This window comes from Nicotiana attenuata, unplaced genomic scaffold (assembly GCF_001879085.1).
Source record: "Nicotiana attenuata strain UT unplaced genomic scaffold, NIATTr2, whole genome shotgun sequence".
NCBI classification, from domain to species: Eukaryota; Viridiplantae; Streptophyta; class Magnoliopsida; order Solanales; family Solanaceae; genus Nicotiana; species Nicotiana attenuata.
Genome location: NW_017670754.1, coordinates 426,689 through 446,928, shown reverse-complemented (window position 1 = coordinate 446,928; position 20,240 = coordinate 426,689). Strand labels below are relative to the sequence as shown.

At 38.8% G+C, this 20,240-nt stretch overlaps 2 protein-coding genes across 2 annotated transcripts; one reads left to right on the top strand and one right to left on the bottom strand.

The window, feature by feature from the left end:
- Positions 1 to 1,087: 1,087 nt before the first annotated feature.
- Positions 1,088 to 8,992, top strand: LOC109243030 (transmembrane emp24 domain-containing protein p24delta3-like). Its single transcript, XM_019409922.1, has 4 exons — positions 1,088 to 1,412; positions 7,797 to 8,009; positions 8,381 to 8,457; positions 8,550 to 8,992. The coding sequence occupies exons 1-4, from the start codon at positions 1,191 to 1,193 to the stop codon at positions 8,692 to 8,694; spliced, it is 657 nt and encodes a 218-aa protein (XP_019265467.1). The 5' UTR covers positions 1,088 to 1,190; the 3' UTR covers positions 8,695 to 8,992.
- A 1,296-nt stretch (positions 8,993 to 10,288) lies between these two features.
- On the bottom strand, positions 10,289 to 13,007 carry LOC109243029 (F-box protein At1g10780). Its single transcript, XM_019409921.1, has 4 exons — positions 12,874 to 13,007; positions 11,293 to 12,038; positions 10,925 to 11,205; positions 10,289 to 10,828 (listed from the first exon to the last, which is right to left on the bottom strand). The coding sequence occupies exons 2-4, from the start codon at positions 12,032 to 12,034 to the stop codon at positions 10,592 to 10,594; spliced, it is 1,260 nt and encodes a 419-aa protein (XP_019265466.1). The 5' UTR covers positions 12,035 to 12,038; positions 12,874 to 13,007; the 3' UTR covers positions 10,289 to 10,591.
- Between the last annotated feature and the right edge of the window lie 7,233 nt (positions 13,008 to 20,240).

Here is a 20,240-nt window from a genome sequence, read left to right as displayed (position 1 = left end):
AACCTGTGCCCGCTTTGCAAAAAAAATTGCAAGCGTACCCGCTTTTTCACATAACTTCAGCATGCGGGGCTGAAGTAGCAAAGGCAATCACACAAAACTTCAGCATTTTAGTAGCCGGGCCTGAAGTTCAGCTCTAGAGCTGAAGTTTTTGTTTTGTAACTCGCGAACTTCAGCTCTAGAGCTGAAGTTTTATTTTATAAGTTTTTGTTTAGTAACCGGAAACTTCAGCTCTAGAGCTGAAGTTTGCCAGTTATAAAATAAAAACTTCAGCTCTAGAGCTGAAGTTTTATTTATTCAGGATTAAGTCTAGGGTTATGCGAAGGCTTGGTTAAAGTAGTTCAAAAGCTCCCATTGTTAAAAAGTTTAGTCTGAAGTTCAGCTCTAGAGCTGAAGTTTTTGTTTTGTAACTCGCGAACTTCAGCTCTAGAGCTGAAGTTTTATTTTATAAGTTTTTGTTTAGTAATCGGGAAATAAAATAAAAACTTCACCTCTAGAGCTGAAGTTTTTGTTTAGTAACAGGGAAACTTCAGCTCTAGAGCTGAAGTTTGCCAGTTATGAAATAAAAACTTCAACTCTAGAGCTGAAGTTTTTCTTTTGTAACCGGAAAACTTCAGCTCTAGAGCTGAAGTTCTGGTCTTTGTAACCGAAAAACTTCAGCTATAGAGCTGAAGTTATTTAGTTCATTGTATGTTTACTACCCCAAATAACACTCTTTTCACATAACTTCAGCTATAGTTCTATTTAATTACTACTAATTATTTCCCCACAAACTACAGAACCTTCAATTTACTACATTATCAACAATTGTAGTATTCTACGCAAGGCAAAGAAGAAAGAAGAAGATGCATTCTGTGAAGGAGAAAGTAAGCAACGCAGTGGAGAAAGCAGCAGCAAGGACAAAGGAAGAGGTAAGCAACGCAGCGGAGAAAGGGAACTGAAGTTTTTTAAAAAGTAGGTACAAATTAAAAATTTTTAAAAAATGAGTATAAGTTAAATGGGGGCGACCAAATAGGACGCGTCGTGCAATTTGTAAGTTTTTCTACTCCTAAATCAAAATAAAGCCCAATGGGCCAATCAGACACATCACATGCCCACATATAATTCATACCGTTGCAAAGCCATAGAAAATTTACGATATCATTGACACTTACATAAGCCGAAGTCAAAATTCTGAAAGATAAGTAAAGCGAATGATGTGTGACAGAGCTAACATGCGCAGGTGGGTGTTACTATCACTGCCGTTGATGGTACTCGTCTGTTTATTGCGGGAGGGAGAAGCAATATGGTTGACTGTGCCGGCGAGTGGAACAAAGTGTGTTTCTGAGGAACTTCACAATAACGTCGTCGTTTTGGCTGATTACTTTGCGATCTCCGATGATCACTCGAATCCCATCCCCACTATTTCCGTCAAGGTAACGAGGACAATAACCGAATCAGTTTTTGCGCACTTCAATTAATTAACTACTAATTCATATGAGTGACAACCCACTAGTACAATATCTGGTCAACTTGCCCCACGACTAGGGACTTGTCTTAAATCTCATTTGTTAGGCACAGTTTCGTTCCTGTTTGTCTATGTGAATCTGTGATTTTATTTGCTTAAAGGGTAATTTGGCACGACACCCGTTTCCTGTGACATAGTACTTATGATTATAAGCTTCTTTTTAGGATAAGAGAGAGTTAAAGTTTAAGCAGATTCAACCCTTTTAGATCAGCTGCATAAATGGGCTGTTGGGGTTTTTGGAAAAGTGTGATTTTTGGGGTTACATATGGGAATGATTTTTACTTTATCAGTTTATGGCTGATTGATACTTACTTGGGAATAAAAAAATTGATTTGGATAATGTTTTGGGTCTTTGCCAAGTTGTCAAGAAGATTGCTTTGCTGATTTAGCAATCTTACTTTTTATTCCAGCGCATACATTAAATTAGAATGAGTTACTCTTAACTAAGATAATGTGAGAGAATATTGGAAACATAGGCATCTGTTCTGCTATATGTGATGGATCTCTATAAGGAAGGTATACTTTAATACATTCAAGTTTTTGTTTGTTATAAGTTTTTACTAGATTAAGCAGTAAAGCACCTATTCTATCAGTCTTTGGATAAGGAAAAGGAAGTCCCTCGTGTAGAAGCTTTGTGAAGAAAACTTGTTAGAATGTCTCTGGCCAAGATTAGATGCCCAAGATGTTTAGTATAATTGCTTTGACACCAGAGTCAATCTCATGGGGAGTGTGCTAGTTACCCTACCATACAACATGATAAGCTAGCACATGATAATAAAAACAGTAGATTCTACATAGCACATGATAATATCAACTTAGACTCTAGGTTGCTTTGTGGTTGGAAAAGCGAGACAAGTGACAGCTAATTATTTTGTTGAGGGTGAACTGTATAAACTCCTCTCAACTTGACCATGTTATATTCTTACAGTTTGAGTTTAAATCTTGTTACAGTTAATTTATTACTATTCATTGGTTATAAACAAGACAATTAGAACATTTATACTAAAATGTCCCACTTCTCCATAATGTAGGAAAAGCTCTTTATCAAGGATCCGTTACGTTTAACTCATTTTTGGGTGAAAATTCACAGCAATTACAATTGACCATGCTTATTTGGCTGTTATCTTTTACAAAATTATAGTCCAGGGAGAGATAAAATAACGCTGTCTAAGTTCAGGAGTCTTTAGTGTAATTCATGTTTACTTGAGAGGTGGGTGCCAAGCTGCTAAAGGTTATTGATAGGAATGTGATTAGTTAGTCTATCTGAGGTGATGAATTTACTTTTTTGATGCTGATACATTCTTGATTTTCTTTAAAAAATAAAAAGTTCATCATCTTTAATGATACTAATACAGAGTAAAATCCTTATTCTAGCCCATCGAATAGGAAACCTGCTTATAGAGTACTGAAGTAAATTGTCAAAGTTATCGTATAAAAAAAGTTAATCGTCAAAGTTAATTTCCAAAGCCATACCATAGGCAGATTAAGTTTTCAGGCTTTCAGCTTTATTTAGAAGACAAAAGACAATCCACACAGCATATATCTTGTTCTCCTGCCAGTTTGTGTCATGGTTATGCAGGTTTTAAATGGTTTTGAATGTATTAAGAGGAGGCAGGAAGAAGTTGTATTTGCATGAAGAAAGTGGGGGGAAATGTATGTGTTAGTTAGCATATTGGAGAGATTCCTTGTCAGGCCTGCAATTTTATTTTTTTTGAGAAGGTAACATTTTTGTATATTAATGTATAGACTACACAAAAACTACGAAGTGTCACCCATCATTACCAAGAGGAATGCATAAAATAATACTCCTAAACATTTGTCTTCTTACAAGGATTATAAAACATCAAAAGTGGATTCGTAAGCCTGCAAATATTTCAATAGTCACACTTTGTCCACGCCCAAAAAAAAAAAATCAATAGTCACACCTTAAACTACCCGGCTCTCTTTTTTTTTGGTAAATAATGACTTTCTATTCGTTCCAAAAAAATACTCCCTCTGTTCCAATTTATGTGAACCTGTTTGACTGGGCACGGAGTTTAAGAAAAAATAAAAACTTTTGGAATTTGTGGCCCTAAACAAGCTAAAAAGGGGCCCGGATTACTTGTGTGGTTATAAAAGCTTCTCATTAAGGGTAGAATTGTAAGTTTAAGCTAAATTGTTTCCAAATTTAGAAAGGGGTCATTCTTTTTGGAACGGACCAAAAAGGAAATAGGTTCACATAAACTGGAACATAGGGAGTAGTTTTGCAAAACAAGTAGATGCTGACCATCTACATCCCTATCTTCTAGTTACAGCAAGTCTGATGTTCTAGCTATATATCTAGTGTATGGTCCTTTACATCAGCTTAAGACCATTTCAGAAGAAAAAAGCATTTACACGATAGGATCCAAAGAATTTAAGGGAAGTAGTTCAGCTTTTACAGTGCTCCTTGCCATCTCTGTATTGTTCTTCCTTTGGTATGTATATGCATCACAATCTCTCTGCAAATGTTATCATTCTTGAGCACACCCCCGTGAAATCTAATCACATTTCTTTCCCTCCATATTGTGTAAACCAGCGTACCAAACACACAAGTTACAATCGCCCAGTGACCAGATTTCTTCTTTGCACCTTTGTTTATCCATTGTACTTCCCCTTACCAATCCTGAATAGGTCTAGGGTGGCCTAGTCAATTGAGCAGTCTGGTCCATATTCCTTCTAATATTGGACATTCAAAGTATAGGTGTTCAAATACTTCATTAGAGTGTTGGCAAAATACAGACTGTTGGGGGTACTTGAATTCCAAATTTGAGTAGTTTGTCCACTGTAGCTAATCTCTTCTGTAGTGCCAACCATAGTATGAACTTGTACCTAGGGTGCAGGTTTGGTTGCATGGTTATACTCTTCCAAGGTACCCTTTGAAGCTGAGGGAATCGTATGTGATACAGCTTACTTACACTAAAGACTTCTCCTTTTTGTAGCTAGATAAGTCTACTAGTCAAATACCCTTGAATACCTTGTATCTCATTAACAAATTTCCTTGTCTCCAGTATCTTCCTAACTACCCAGGCTGCATTCTTGGGTATTGGAGCATTTTCCACTGTCTTGTTTCTTATATAAAAAGTATGAATCCATCGGATCCATAAGTTGTCCTTCATTGCTACTGCCCACCAGTGTTGTGAAGAGCGTGAAGCGAGGAAAAGCGACAACCCCCATTTCGCTTAAAGCGAGAAGCGAGAAGCTAAGCGCTCGCTTTTTTGAAGTGAAGCGGAATTTAAAAAAAATATTAAAATAAGAGGAAGGGTAGTATACCATTCTGTTAAAAACTGGGTAGCATAAAAACAGTGAAAGAAGAACTTGGCAGCATTTCAACGAAGAAGAGAAGACTGAGAAAGAAGAACCGAAGGGAAAAAAAATTGCCAGTATTTCGCTGCTATTTGGACGCTGAAACAATGAAAGAAAGAGGAGGAGGAGGAGGAGGTTGCTGCTGGTCGTACGTTGAAGTTGAAAAGGGAACCCTAGTCGCCTCTTTAGAGAAGTGCTCTCTTCGGCGCTTCTCGCTTTAAGCGAGGAAGCGACCGTTTTTCACAACTCTGCTGCCACAAGTGTTTTGTAACTGCTGCTTTGTTCCAATAGTATAGATTCATTACATTAAGTCCCCCTGCAGCTTGTGGCCAGCATACTCTATCCCAAGTAACTAGTGCTTTCTTGGTAATGTTTGATGTGCCAGACCATAAGAAGGATCTACAAATGGCTTTTATCATCTTCAATACCTATTTAGGTAGCAGAAAGATCTGTGCCCAATATGACTGTACCCCAAACAAGACTGATTTGATCAATTGTAACCTACCAGCACATGACAGCAATTTGGACGTCCAGCAGTTGATTCTTTGTGTAATCTTCTCTGCTAGTGGCCAACATTGGATGATAGACAGCTTTTTGGATGCTAATGGTTCACCTAGGTATCTAAATGGTAGAGTACCTTCAGGGTATCCCAGTTCTTGTACAATGTCTTGCTTTTGGCTGCTCGAGGTGCCTGCGAACTGCTAAGTAGATAGAGTTTTTTTCTGCATTTGCCTGGAGTCCGGATGCGTTTGAGAACTTGAGAAATGTTTGCTGCAGCAATCTGATAGATGTAATATCAGCTTTACAGAACATCAATAGGTCATCTGCAAAACATATATGGATCACTCCTAGCTTTTTACATCCGGGATGGAATTTGAAGTTTCTATTCTTTGCCAGTTGTGCAAGTTCCCTTTGCAGATACTCCATGGCAATGACAAACAAATAAGGGGACATAGGGTCCCCCTGCCTTATACCTCTTCTCCTTGAAATGGTTTTGTCAGCCCTCCATTCATGTTGAGGGAGTAAGTCACTGTGGTGATACACTCCATTATCCATCTAACAAATTTATACGGGAAACCAAGCTATATCAGCATTCTTTCCAGAAAGTTCCAATCAAGAGTGTCATAAGCCTTCCTCAGGTCTACCTTCAATACACATCTTGGTGAGATCCCTTTCCTATTATAGCCTTTGAAAAGTTCATGAGTAAACAAAATGTTATCTGTAATGCTTCTTCCTTCAATAAAGGCTGACTGTGACTCCCCAATGAGATCCCCTATTACACTCTTTATTCTGTTGGTAATAACTTTGGTGATTATCTTGTATAATGTGGTACAGCATGTTATAGGTCTCTACTCTTTAACTTGGCTAGGGTTGGGCACTTTTGGAATTACAGTGACTGCAGAACAATTCATCCCTTTATGCATTTTACTAGTCTCAAAGAAATGCTTAACAGCATCACATACTTCAGAGCCGACTACATTCCAATTTTTGGTGAAGAATTCAATGGGAAAACTACCCACCCCTGGGGCCTTGTCATGAGGCATGTCTTTTATGGCAGCTAGTATCTCCTCAGTTGATACCTGTTCAATCAGTGCCACCTTCTGTTGTGGGCTAAGGCATCTCCCTTGTTTCACCACTTAAGAGTTTGGACATCTATGAACATTTCCACCTTCTCCCATGAGTTTAATGAAAAATGATATAAACTCATTTTCTACTTGGACAGGATCTGTTAGCTTTATACCACATTCATTGTAGACAGATACAATGTAGTCTTTGCTAGTCCTCATCTTCCATTGAGCATGAAAGTACTTGGTATTAGAATCACCACATTTAATCCAAGTAGCCCTAAATTTCTGTTTCAATACATGTTCTTCTATATGACTCCATTTTGCCATTTCAGTCAAGATTTCCTTTTCCTGATTGAACAGGCTTTGATCTAAAGGAGATGTTTTAAGTTCCCCCTGTATTATCTCCAGTTTCTGTCTAGCTTGGTCAATTCTCTGTTGGTAAGAAGCCATATATTTGTTTAAATCTTTGACGCCATTTTTGAGTTTCTTCCGCTTCATCCAGATTCTATTCATGGGATCTTCTTGCATCTCCTGCTCCCTTATCTGTTGCACTATATTACTGAACTCTGGATGCTCCATAACATTATTGTATAGCTTGAAAGGTTTAGGATGTAAGCCTCTCTGTTGATTTCTTTGGCAAATATGAATTAGGATTGGGGAATGGTCAGACACTTCAGGATTCAGGAATTCAGCTTCTATGTGGCTATACTGCTGCAGCCACACATAATTGCCCATTGCCCAATCAATCTTGCTGTATACCCTTCTATCTTCCTGTTGCTTATTACACCATGTGAAGAACCGGCCAATACTTTTTAAAGGAGTCAGATGCAGCACCTCAACCAAATCCTGAAACCCTTCGATTTCTGATTGAGTGACAGGTGCTCCTATTCAATCTTCAGTAGTTAGCACATTGTTGAAGTCCCCACTTAGCAGCCAAGCATTTTGTATTTGAATAGCTTTCGTCACACCTTTTTGTCATTTGATTCCATAGAGCGGCTTAAAGGCTATATGATTATCGTATTCTTAGTTTGATGGTTTATGTTTTTCTCTTGCCTCGCCTTCTTGTTCTATTGTACTACTACATGTCTAGACAGGTCCAATGATACAATGCATCAACTCATTAGCTGGGTAGTGTATTTTGTTTGTATATTCCTGATTGTGCACTAAGTATTGATGATATGAAAGCACATGGGCTTGTGTCCTGAAGGCTCAGACACACACAAATGAACTCGTATTGGGGAGGTATTTTAAATTTGAGGTGTTTTCTCGAGATTCAGGTTTCTTTAATTTGTTGGGCTAGAACATCTGTGAAAATGCACTTGACATGTGTTTCTCCTGATGTCATATTTCTTCATTTGTGCTAATATAGTGAATCTTATGGCATGTTATTACTTGTGCAGGTCACCTCACCATTTGGGAACAATCTTCACCACAAGGAGAACATGACACACGGTCAGTTTGCCTTCACAACAACTGAGGCTGGTAACTATCTAGCATGTTTTTGGGTTGATGGTCATAATCCAGGAGGTGGGAGCTTAACTGTTAACCTTGACTGGAAAACCGGAATTGCTGCCAAGGATTGGGAATCAGTTGCCAGAAAGGAGAAGATAGAGGTTGGACCTGATTTTGTTGCCCTTTCAGCTTCAGATCTTTGCTTGTAACATAATTGTCTGAAACTTAAGTGTGCTCATTTGAAGAAAGTACGAACCCTCGAGGGAGAAAGTGGGACTAAACTCTATGAATTTGAAGCATGTTTTACAAACGAGTTAAAATGGCTATAGGTTAATAGATATAGAAATTTCTGACCAAAGCTTGTGTTTGTAACTTGTTTAAGCTTGGGTTGTGTAGGTGTTATCTCTGCCTGTGCAATTGATACTTCCCTAAAGGATTATATATTGGCTATTATTTTCTTTTCCTGATAAATAGAGAAATAGATCTTTTCTGCAAGCTCTAGAAATTTTACACAAATTTCTGCCTCTAGTAGGGTATTGAACTTGAGTTGAGAAAGCTTGAGGGAGCTGTGGAGGCCATTCATGAAAATCTGATTTACTTGAAGAGCAGGTAACCTTTTAATATGCTTATGGATGCCAGTGCTTGTGGTTTACTTGCTCTTGTTGTTTAACCTTTCTACCTTCTTCCTTGTGTCCTTACAGAGAAGCAGAGATGCGGTCGGTTAGTGAAACAACTAATACGCGGGTGGCTAGCTTTAGTATCGCATCCTTGGGAGTCTGCATCTTGGCCTCGGTTTTACAAGTTTTGTATCTGAAGCGATATTTCCGAAAGAAGAAGCTAATTTAAACTTCCTTCAGTTGAAACCTTATTCTAGATGGCACATTAAATCTTAGGACTAGCATCATTTGGCACTTTTTATGAAACACAGATTTTTTTATGATCTAGCTTTTACTATATCAGATAATGAAGACATCACCTTAGCTTTGAGTGTACACTTGAATTACTTTCTACTGCTTACCTGCCCTTCATTTGTTACTCTTCTTCACTTATCGTTGTTGTACATTCTCTGAAGCATGTGTTTATTCAAGTATCAGTACACTGTATTTTTTCCTCAAGTGATAACTCAGAGTTGAATGTTTCTTGATATTCCTTTCTCTTACAAGTAGTTGTCGCAATGATTCCTTTAAATTATCCGTGTATGGTTGGTATTGCTCCTATAGACATATAGAAGCTATTATTAGTTATCTCCTGTTTCTGATTACACACTTGCATCAATTGAGCTTGTTTCTCGCTCGCTCTCGTCCATCTATATTATGCTTCAGGACTTAAAAAGATTATAGAGAATAAGAACTTGTCTTAATCCTACTCTCGTTTACAGCTGCTAAACTTGAATCGTTTAATATGTTAATCTTGTTGATGAAATGAAAGAGTGGATTACCTTTTGAGTATTTCATTTAGGGGCAGATTGGTTGACAAACTTGTGATGCTTTATAACACATTGTTATGCAATCAAATAATCAATACGTGTGAGCGTTGTGCAGAGATGAGAGAGTGTGATGTCGAGTCAATAAGCAGTTTCACTAATTATATATATGTACAAGTTTTAGTTTTACATCTTTTTTAATTCAAAATTTAAAGAATTATCACTATATTAGTTCTTACTACTATATAATGCTTTCTTTTTTAAATAAATAAAAAAATTGGTTAAGAGAGGTGCCTTTTTATAATAACATAGTTTTAATTTTGAGGGTATTTTTATCAATTTAGGTACTCTTCAAAATTTATTGCCAGCATGTGTATTCTTTTTCCATATTATATTCCAAAAAATAATATGCAAATTTTCCTTAAGTTACAGGGTAGTAGTTGTGCAGAAAACAAAGTAATCAGACATTTGTATTAAATAATCCAGAATTTTACAGAGATTATGTTTTCTTGTGCCAAATGTAGAATGAGCCCTTAGTGGCATAGGTTATGATTTGCTATGAAGATTGATTGAAGCTAAACTTCTCAAGAACATAGAAGAATTTATAATTTTACTTCCCACATTTGAGATCTTTGGGAAAACCAAACCGAAAGACATCCCTATCCCAATCTTAGTCGTGAGGAAAAAAAATTAGCTTAGATTACTAAGAGCTTCTTGTACTACACTGGATACAAGACCTACAACAATAAGGTGCAAATGAACCAGCAAAATGCAACAACAACAACAACCCAATAAAATCCCACTAGTAGGGTCTGAGGAGGGTAGTGTGTACGCAAACCTTATCTCTATCACGAGGGAGTAGAGAGGTTGTTTCCGGAAGACCCTCGGCTCAAGAAAATAAAAAGACAAAAGAGACAACAATTTTCAAGCTGAAGAAACAATTTCCAAGCTGAAGAACATCCATCAATGTGTCACATCTGTAATTGGTATTATATCTTTGCAGTATCATGCCAAGAATTGAAAAGTATGCATCTCAATTTCTAGAAAAGCAATCATCCCATTTCCTTATATGAAGTAAGCAACTCATCAATGGTTTTCTCCAAGTACATAACAATTACCTCTAGTCCGGTTAAAAATGCAAGGCAGTTTGAGCCCCTAGTCTGGTTAAAAATTATAAGCTACATAAATCAAAGTACAAACTTGTTGGAACTTACAAGGAAATGGTCCAAGAATGTTCCTATCAAAATCAACAGAAGAAGGATCCCTCCTCCCATGAAAAGAAACCCAAGGAAAAGGGGGGAAAGGGAAAATTTTCAATCATTATTCGATTGAAACAATCCTGCGATTCATACGTGTGAATCTGCAAATTTCCTCAAAAAAATCATCTGTACTGCTATGGCTGCTCTTCATCTGAAGAATTTTTATTCTCAGCTTCTTCAGCTTCTTTCCATACTGGATTAAAGACTCGAGTGTACTCATTTTCTGTTCAGCATTCAGTGGCGATCTCACGGTGACTACAACCTCCTCAAGGCAAGGGATCATAAATCTGTAGTCCACCTGCAAACATCCAAGATTTTGAATGTCATAGGCTAGTTAAAACAGACATTAAGTGCACTATATGAACTGTTGAGCAATGAGAAACAGAAGACTCACATTTTTCAAACTGTTTCTCTGGCAAAGCGCAGCAAACATGGCGCCATGGATGTCAAATTTTGTTAGCTTGGGGTGGCTGTTAAAGAAATCAACAAAGTCGATCTCTGGAAATGGCTGAAGGGAATCAGAATCACCAGTGAATTCCACCTTCATGAAGAGATGTTTGACTTCACTTGACAATCGAAGCATTTCGTTTACTGCATCCCAACACCATTGAACTCCTCTCATCTCCAAAGACTCAAGTGCCACAAGCTTTCCAAAAACTACACCATTAACCCGTCCTACAATAAAAGATTGGTTGTTTGTGATACTGTTTGAAAGTAAAGCACAAAAATAGTGGAGTATCAAAAAATGGAATTTTTCAATACCTGAAGTGTTGGAAATGGAAAGGTTTCGGAGTAATCGAGTTTCAAGGACTCTGATCCAACTACAGCCTTGCACTTCAAGATTCTGAATTTTTGGACAATTGAGATAAAGGGAGCAGTTACCTAAGCCATTGAAATCAAGGTTGCACACCTCCAGCTGAGGAAGCTCAATAGAAACATATTTCAGTCCCTCACAACCAAGGAGCAACAGGTTACTCAAATTGGGGCAAGCTCTTAATGCAGCAGAGAGGGTGGAGTCATCTGTTACCGTACCAACAATTTGAAGATCTCTAAGCCTATAGAAAGTGTCCCATTTGGGGCAATGTGTCATATTCACCCCCCAAAGTTTCAAAGATTCCAAATTCATTGCTGCTGTGATACAGTCCAACTTTGAGGGGTTCCTGGAGCCGGCATTCTGCTCGATGAGGTTGTCGTCCATCTTTAGCTCAAGCCTCCGTAGAGAAAGTCCTGCCAATGAAAGCCACGACGCTAGGCCAGAACCAGTAAAGGGGCAGTATACAACAAGTTCTTCCAATCGAATAATTGATGAAACCATGTGCCGAACAATGTCATCAGGAGAGTACTTCTTAAGGTTGTCAAAAACGTTACGAGTGAAGACAAGCCTATTGAGATAAGGAATTGACTCCTTCCACCGTCTTGATACACAAGAAGAAGAAGCCACATCTTTTGCATTGGTTATGTTGGATAGGATGCACTGGACAATGGCATCAGGCAAAGAGTCCATTATTCTGGGTACAAATATCAAACAGGTAATGGTCAATTACAAATCATAACAAAAAAGAAAAGAATAATCAAATTCTCAAGCATCTATAAATTCATAAGCCTTAGAATTCATCTGTTAAAAATGCTTGAACAGAAACAACAAACAAACGTAATCATCATTAGCTAACACGATAAGGTGTGAGGGGACGAAAATAAATAGATAGGTACATAGATGAAGTTCATAAGGTTAAAAAAAGGTAAGCATTTTTAGCTGAATCAATGAGTAAGCCAGAAGAAAGATCTATCAAGGATTCGAAAGATCTTGAAACTGATTCTATACAAACTACTCGGGGCTAAGTGGAATGAATAAGAATTCAAATGGACATGCTAAAACAAATCCATGATTATGGAGAAACGACCACATTGGATCACAACTACAACACTAGCCACAGCTTAATTATTAAACTGTTTGATGAAACTTAACATAACATATACTACATGGAAAATAATACTATCATTCTATCAACCCATGTCAGTCTTAATTTGTACTTCTAAGTTCAAACTAGACCAATGAACCGATTGGTCTTTTATTGACCATAGAATATATGTCAAATTTCAGCTATATCTTAAAGACACTGAATCTGTGAATGCACCTAAATCCACTGTCCAAGGCTTCATCTGCCAATGCCATAAACTAAGGATGAACTTAATTATGTAAAGAAATGCATCGATAATGAACAATTGATACGAAATTAATCAGATTATTTAACAGCAAATCAAATGTATACTCATGAAAAACAAGAAGATTAAATCTATGTTAGAATGAGCACATTCATAGCCAGAAAATTAAGAGAAGCTTACAATGAATAATTCAGTGGAGTTTTTTTAGGCTTAATCCGATGAAAATTAGATGCTCAGATTTAAGCTACTGCTTATTCAAGAGAGAGAGAGAGAGAGAGAGAAGAGAGAGGTGAAAGAAAGAGTGAGGGGCGGGTATAAATGGAGCGCTGAGAGCTGTTTTCAAATTTCAAAAATGTTTAGAGAGAGAAAGTGAGTTATTTTCATGCATGCAAAATAAACAAATGTAGCCCGCTTCGTTTTTGAACAATTTTGAATTTTCGACCGTTCCCTCATTAGAGCCCTTTTTTGATTTTTGAATTAGTGAAATGATTCCAATAGCGCCTACCCACCACGTTTTAACTTCTTACATTATTACTCCATTTAAATTTCAGATCTTACATTATCCTCTTGAATTTTGCAATACATAGTAGTACTTATTAATCAATTAACCAAAAATTAGTTGTGTTAATAATTCTGCTCTATTCATAGCCTGTTTGGCCAAGCTGAAAAAATTCGATTATGTTGAGAAGTGCTTTTTTTCAAAAGTATTTTTGGTGAGAAACAGTTTGTATTTGTCTAATTAATTTAATAAAATACTTCTAAGCAGCAATTAGTGTTTGACCAAACTTTTAAAAAGTGCTTCTAAATTTATTTTTCTCAAAAGTGCTTCTCAAAAAGTGTTTATGGGTTGAAGCTATTTTTTTCCGCTTCTCCAAAATTGATTCTACTTCTACCCAAAAATACTTTTTTAAAAAAATTATTTTTCAGCTTGGAGAAGCTTGGCCAAACTGGCTATCAAATTCATTTTATTACAATAATAGATAATGTAGCTTTAAAGTAAATTTGAAGCTTTTCGAATATTACGCTTATCTGCAGTTCCACACAAGACATTTGATTTAATTTCACTAGTTAGAGTTGTATGTACGGATCGTTCATTTTAATTCTTAACTGAAGATTTATTGATTCTTAGAGATTTTAGGGAATTAGAGAATTAATCTCCAGTATTATTAATTTTTTTTAATTTTATCTAGACTTTCTACCGTTTATGTCGTGTAACCAACCTTTATTATTTTCAAGGTCTATACTCCAAATAAACAAAAGTTTTGAAAATTGACGCAGCGACTAACAATACTTTCTTGCGAGTTTTCTCATTGTGTTTATTTCCAGTTGTTTCTATATTTGATATATGTATGGGCTTGGCTATAAACTCGTTATCACTACACACAGCAAACGAAACTATTACACAAATATGTTTACCCTTAAAATTGGATAACAATTAAATTTGTACGCAGTTTTAAGGATACGTGATATAACTTGATACAAATTAAGAAGTGTATACGGTCAAAATCGAGCTTGCCCTTTTTGTATGATTGATCGAGACTGGAGCGCGATACGCCAAGGTTCAGCCTCAGATTATATCGAACTATGATGCAAAGTTAGGTTGCCGAGCCCGTACCCCTGAGACCGATTAAGACTGAGACCAATTAAGATCGAGATCGACCAAGATCTAGACCGAACAAGATAGAGATCGAGGGAAGCTTACCGAGTCGAATAACGGAAAGACGAAATATCCGCAATCGGGCGAGGATCACGGCACGAATCCCGGCACGTATCGAGAAGAGGCCGATTAATTAGCCAATCATGGGATTTCTTACCTCATACAGAATTGTACTTAGAGTAGGACTGCCCTACTATATAAAGGGGAGTCTGGTCATTTGTAAACATCATCATATTCACGCAATATAAAGCAATATACTGTCATTCTCTAGTTATCATTGTCTTGTTATTCTGTTCTTAAGCAGTTGATACTTATTTGGTCAAGGGTGACTGAACTCGAGGGCCAAGGCTGTCCAATTTGTGTGGTTTGCATTTGTTCTTTAATTGTCTATTTCAATACTAATTTATTCTTCTCAATTTGTATCAAGTTATATTATGTGTCCTTAAAACCGCGTATAAATTCAATTGTGATCCGATTTTAGGGTAAATAGCTTGGCGCCCACCGTGGGGCTAAGGATAATAGTGATTACCTAGTACAAACTTTCGTGACACACACTATTTTACACTTGTTCTTTAAAGTATCTTTGATTACATGATTAAAAAATGTCAAACTCTCAGCCAGCACCTCAACACATTGACAATGATCTCGGCCACCACGACAAAAATGAGAACTTTGCACTAGGAAACATTGTAGCCCCTGTTGGCCTCAACGGAATTTCCGCTTTAGATCCAATTGACGTCAATTCACATGTAGCCATCAATGGAAATCTGGCCGTCGATCCCGAAAGCAGCGTTCGCAGGGATGCCCAATCGGCTACTCAAAGCGCATGTGACGGTGAAGATGGCGGGATCAGCTTGCGGGCGATCTTCTAATTGTTGCAGGCTCAGCAGGCAGCAATAGCCCAGCTCCAAAAACAGAACCACACACCGAGCAGGGTCGAACTCGAGCCATCCCAGGAAATCGTACATAGGGTCGAATCGGTTTCGGGGGAATCAAACGAGAAGGAATCGGAGACCAATCCTGCTATCATAAAGATGCTCGAAGAACTGACCAAGCGAATCGAGACAGAGGAAAACGACAAGAAGGTGGAGACCTATAACTCCAGGGTTGACCAAATCACGGGGGCACCATCAATATTGAAAGGATTGCATTACAAAAAGTTCGTACAAAAAACTTTTCCCCCGAGTGCGGCTCCGAATCTAATCCCCAAGAAGTTCCGCATTCCGAAATCCCTAAGTATAATGGGACGACTGATCCAAACGAACACGTCACCTCTTACACGTGTTCTATTAAAGGAAATGACTTGGAAGATGACGAGATCGAATCCGTCTCGCTGAAGAAATTCGGGGAGACTCTATCGAAGGGTGCAATGATATGGTATCATAATTTACTGCCTAATTTTATTGACTCGTTTGCTATGCTTGCAGATTCTTTTGTAAAGGCACACGCCGGGGCCATCAAGGTTGAAACCATGAAGTCGAACATTTTCAAAGTAAGGCAGAAGGACAACGAGATGCTCAGAGAATTCGCATCCCGGTTCCAAATGGAACGGATGGAATTGCCACCGGTCGCCGATGATTGGGTTGTTCAAGCTTTCACTCAAAGTCTTAACGTTCGAAGTTCATTGGCTTCACCACAGTTGAAGCAAAATTGATCGAATACCCAGCTGTCACTTGGGCCGATGTGCACAATCGGTATTAGTCGAAGATCAGGGTTGAGGATGATCAACTGGGGGCTTCTTCTGGGTCCGTTTATCCTATCAGACCCGTCGATAGAATCAAGAGGGATATCGACCGAGAGCCAAGGTCGAATAGAGATCGATATCAACCATATAATGGAGACCATAGGAATAGCGGATCTGGGCAAAACTCTGGACGAAACTAAAGGAGAAATGATCGAGGTCAAAGTTCACGGGGACTCATGAGTAAAAACGGCTTTGAAAGATCTATCGGTCCCAAAGAAGCACCACGATTTTCGGAGTACAACTTTAATGTGGACGCAATGGCCATCGTATTGGCCATTGGACGCATCAAAGATACCAAGCAGTTTCGACCTTTGCAAACTGATCCAGAACAAAGGGATCCCAACCAAATATGCAAATATCATGGCACACATGGCCACAAGACGGAGGATTGTCGACAATTGAGGGAGGAAGTAGCCCGTTTGTTCAACGACGGTCATCTTCAAGAATTTCTGAGTGACCGAGCTAAGAATCACTTCAGAAATAGGGATTCCAACAAACAAAACGGACAAGACGAACCAAAGCACATCATCCATATGATCATCGGAGGGGTCAATGTTCCTCAAGGACCGATGACGAAACGCACCAAAGTGTCAATCACAAGAGAAAAACGAACTCGAAATTACTTACCAGAAGGAACTCTATCTTTCAGCGACGAGGATGCAGAAGAAATCATGCAACCTCATAAATGCACTGGTAATTTCTGTACTTATGAATAAAACTAGCGTTAAACATGTGCTAATTGATCCAGATAGCTCGGCCAACATCATTCGATCGAGGGTCGTAGAACAACTCGGCCTTCAAGACCAGATCGTACCTGCGGCCCGAGTGCTAAATGGATTCAACATGGCTTGCGAAACTACTAAAGGAGAAATAACGTTGTCGGTAACATTGTCGGTACCATCTAGGAAACCAAGTTCTATGTAATCGAGGGGGACATGAGATACAACGCCCTGTTCGGGAGACCATGGATCCACAACATGAGGGTCGTACCTTCGACCCTCCACCAGGTATTAAAATTTCCAACATCAGATAGGATAAAGACGGTTTACGGGGAATAACCCGCCGCGAAGGAAAGGTTTGTCATCGATAAGGTAATTCCAATATCAACACTCTCATCGACGAAGGACTCAGGTTCGAAAGCAAAATAGGAATCCAAATAGCAATCATCGATGCCAGCTTCGACCCAATCGGACAAGGAAGGGATTAACGAAGATGACAACTTCGGGTTCCTCTATCCTTTATCTCCTCCGATGATTCCTATGCTACCAAGTCAACGGCCGCAGAGCTGGAGCAGGTCGTGCTGATCGAACATCTGCTCGATCGGAAGGTATACCTGGGCACGGGGTTAACTCCCGAGCTCAGGAAAAAACTCATTTAGTTTCTTATAGCTAATATGGATTGTTCTGCTTGGTCTAATATCGATATGACAGGGATCCTACCGGAGATCACTACTCACAAACTGAGCTTGGACCCAAAGTTCCGCCCGGTAAAACAAAAAAGGAGACCCCAGTCCAAGATCAAACATGCCTTCATCAAGGATGAGGTAACTAAGCTCCTTAAAAAAGGATCCATCCGGGAGGTCAAATACCTGGAATAGTTAGCAAACGTAGTCGTGGTTCCTAAGAAAGGGAACAAACGTTAGAATGTGTATAGATTATAAAGACCTAAATAAAGAATTACCCAAAGATTCTTTCCCTTTGCCTAACATCGATCGCATGATCGACGTCACGGCCGGCTACGAGACTTTATGTTTTCTCAATGCTTATTATGGGTACAACCAAATACAGATTAACACGGGCGACCAAGAAAAAACCTCTTTCATCACTAAATATGGCACATACTGCTATAGCATAATGCCATTCAGATTAAAAAATGATGATGCCACTTACCAACGACTAGTAAACCGAATGTTCGAGGAACAAATAGGAAAAACCATGGAAGTTTATATTAACGATATGCTAGTTGAGTCTCTGCGAGTAGAGGACCATTTAAAGCATTTGCAAGAAACCTTCAGTATATTGAAGAAATACAACATGAAGCTGAATCAGAAAAATGTGCATTCGGGGTCGGGTCCGGCAAGTTTCTCGGATTCATGGTATCCAATCGAGGGATCGAGATCAACCCCGATAAGATCAAAACTATCGAGGATATCACAGTAGTGGATAATGTGAAGGTTGTACAAAGGCTAACCGGGCGCATTGCAGCCTTGGGGTGATTCATCTCGAGGTCGTCCGATAAAAGCCATCGATTTTTCTCGTTGCTGAAAAAGAAAAACAACTTCACATGGACTCAGAATGTCAACGAGCTTTAGAGGAACTTAAGAGATACTTGTCGAGCCCACCATTGTTTCACCCACCGAGGGCGGATGAACGACTGTACTTAGGGGTGTTCGTCGGTCGGTACGGTACGGTATTTAGATATTTCGGTTCGGTATTTTCGGTATTCGGTTTCTTAAAATCATCTACCAATACCATACCTAATTTAATTCGGTATGGTTCGGTTTTTCTCCTTTCGGTTCGGTAACTTCGGTAGATTCGGTTTGAATACTAACTAGTGCATAGAGCCATAGACTCTAATATTCTTAATTAAAGTACTCAAAAATACAAAACTGAAAATGTTTGTTGACAAAAGTTTTGTCCGAAGCTAGCAAATATCGACCCAAATAAAGAAAATTGTACATAAAAGAATATTTGATCATTAGAAATATCTTGTTACTTGTTTAGAGTTAATTGATGAACTTAGAGAATAAAGGAAAGTAAAATTGTAGATTTTTTACATTTATGTTATAATTGATAATATGTGTTTTGTGTAATATAATATATATTTCGGTACGGTATCGGTATTTCGGTATTTTATTTTAAAATACCAAATACCATACCTAATACCAATTTTTTTTAAAACTTAAACCAAATACCATACCAAATACCAAAATACCGTATACCAAATACCAAAATATTCGGTTTCGGTATGGTAATTCGGTATTTACCAAATTATGCACAGCCCTAACTGTACTTGCACCTAGCGGTATCGGAAATAGCGGTAAGTGGAGTCCTAGTCCGAGAAGAACAAGGTACGCAATTTCCAATTTATAATGTCAGTAGGACCTTAGGTGAGGCCAAAACTAGATACCCTTACCTAGAAAAATTGGCACTCGCTTTGCTAAGTGCCTCTAGGAAACTGAAGCCATATTTTCAGTGCCATCTTATATGTGTTGTAACAACCTACCCTTTACAAAATATAATGCATAAACCTGAACTCTCGGGACGATTGGCCAAATGGGCCATAGAAATCAGCGAGTACGATATCGAATATCAACTCTGAACGGCCATTAAATATCAAATTTTGGCAGACTTCTTGGCCGACTTTACACCGGCCCTAATACCCGAAGTTGAAAGGGAGTTGTTGGTAAACTCGGAAACATCTTCGGGAATCTGGACCCTCTTTACGGACGGTGCCTCAAACGTAAAAGGGTCCGGAATTGGCATTGTACTGAAGCCGCCCACGGGCAATATAGTTAGACAATCTATTAGAACTGTAAAATTGACTAACAACGAAGCCGAATATGAGGCCATGATTGCAGGTCTCGAACTAGCCAAAGGCTTGGGGGCAAAGGTGATCGAGGCTAAATGTGACTCCCTCCTTGTGGTAAACCAAGTAAATGGAACATTCGAGGTGTGGGAAGAACAAATGCAAAGGTACTTGGACAAGCTACAAGTTACATTGCATCGTTTCAAGAATGGACTTTGCAGCATGTGCCCCGAGATCAAAATAGCGAAGCCGATTCCATTGTGAACTTAGGGTCGTCGGTTGAAGATAACAAGCTCAACTCGGGGCGATCGTACAGCTTATGAGGTCGGTAGTAGAAGAAGGTCACGCTGAAATAAACTCCACAAGCTTGACTTGGGATTGGAGAAATAAATACATGGAGTATTTGAAGACCAGAAAGCTTCCCTCAGATCCAAAGGAATCGAGGGCCTTGCGCACAAAGGCAGCCCAATTTTGCTTGTAAGAGTGTACTGTGGGTCGGGCCCATCCCGGAACCGGCCCGGGACCGCGGGCCTAACGGGACGGTCTCAGTGGGCCGGTCCCAAATGGTGCATTAAGCCCGTAGCGGGCCGGTCCTACACAAATAGCCCACGAGCCCGG